The 1,296-nt window shown below is 54.2% G+C and overlaps 1 protein-coding gene across 1 annotated transcript in view; it reads left to right on the plus strand.

Annotated features, from left to right (window-relative positions):
* RNF26 (ring finger protein 26) overlaps nucleotides 1-436 on the plus strand; it is a gene marked incomplete at its 5' end in the record, with an annotated part of 837 nt that extends 401 nt beyond the window's left edge. The window contains 2 exon segments of the mRNA XM_029084919.1: nucleotides 1-20; nucleotides 22-436. The exon segment at nucleotides 1-20 is cut by the window's left edge and continues 233 nt beyond it. Of these exon segments, the coding sequence (XP_028940752.1) occupies nucleotides 1-20; nucleotides 22-436 (435 nt within the window).
* Between the last annotated feature and the right edge of the window lie 860 nt (nucleotides 437-1,296).

Genomic DNA, 1,296 nt, shown 5'->3' on the forward strand with positions numbered 1-1,296 from the left:
CCCCATCCTGGGCCCAGCGCCTGCTGCCGGGCTGACGCTGCCGGCCAACCACGAGGACCAGCTGGATGCAGAGCAAGTCCCACAAGCGCGTCCTACTCTGAGTCGAAGTGCTGTGGCAGGACAGCGTCTCCAGCCACCCAGGGAGGAACCGAGCACCTCCTGGGTGAAAGCTCCGAGGAGGCAGCAGCTCAATGCAGCAGCTGTGAATGGTGAGGGTGCTCCAGATAACGACCCCTGGATGCTTCTGAAAGAACAAGAGGAACGTAAGAAATGTGTCATCTGTCAAGACCAAACCAAGACAGTCCTGCTTCTGCCCTGCAGGCACCTGTGCCTGTGTCAGGAGTGCACAGAAGTCCTCCTGCAGCAGGCCATCTACCAGCGCAACTGCCCACTGTGCCGCCAGATGATCCTCCAGACGCTCAATGTGTACTTGTGAACCCCGAGGGGCAGGTGGCTTGGGTAATTTTCCCAGGAGGTCAAGGGTACCCCTGTCTGTGCCTCTTGTCAGGAAGCAGAACTTCCCAGGGCTGCCTCTAGCAGCTTCCAAAGAACTATAGATGGTGCTGAAATGACAAAAGGCTGTCGGGGGTGTCTGCTAGCCACATTTGCTACCCAACTAGATTGTAGCTCTTGCTAGCAAGCACAATAACTTATCTCTGCAGCAGGCTGAAAGAGTTATTTTTTTGTTGTTGTTGACAACTTTTTCTGTTTCAGGGCCTGTTGCCTCGAGCCTGCAACAGTCTAAGATCCAAAGCAGAGTGCAGAAAGATGCTCTGGTCACTCCTAGGCAAAGCAGATGGAAAGGTTAAAGGCTGTGCTTTCCTGGGAATCACAGGGGCTGATGCAAACCAAGGGAGGGTCCTTCCCAAGGTCTGACCAGAAAACTACCTGGCAGACTGCATTCAGGCCTCTGTATCCTCCTCCCACCATCTAAATTGGGGAGCTCCATGGGAAGGGAGAAGCGTGTCCCTCTTGCAAGGCCCTAGGAGAACAATGAGCACGCTTGAGTATTTTAGGCTTTGCTACCATAGGGCTGAGCCTGGCTCTCAGCTGGAGAACAGGGTTCCTGGGGTATTTCAGTATCCCAGCCACCATGGCTTTGGTTTTTGAGCTTCCTATTCCACTAGCCAGGACAACAAGGAGCCATGATGAACACAGGCTCCCTGCAGAGCTCAGTGTTGGTGCCTCTTCCATGCATCACCTATGCAAGACTAGCAAGCACACATCAGGTTACTTGGTTACTCGCAGGGAGAGGCTGGAGGGAGTCACTCTTTCTGCAGGGGCAGTGGTGTTGCT

Source organism: Antrostomus carolinensis, unplaced genomic scaffold, assembly GCF_000700745.2.
Source record: "Antrostomus carolinensis isolate BGI_N321 unplaced genomic scaffold, ASM70074v2 scaffold39875, whole genome shotgun sequence".
Lineage (NCBI taxonomy): Eukaryota > Metazoa > Chordata > Aves > Caprimulgiformes > Caprimulgidae > Antrostomus > Antrostomus carolinensis.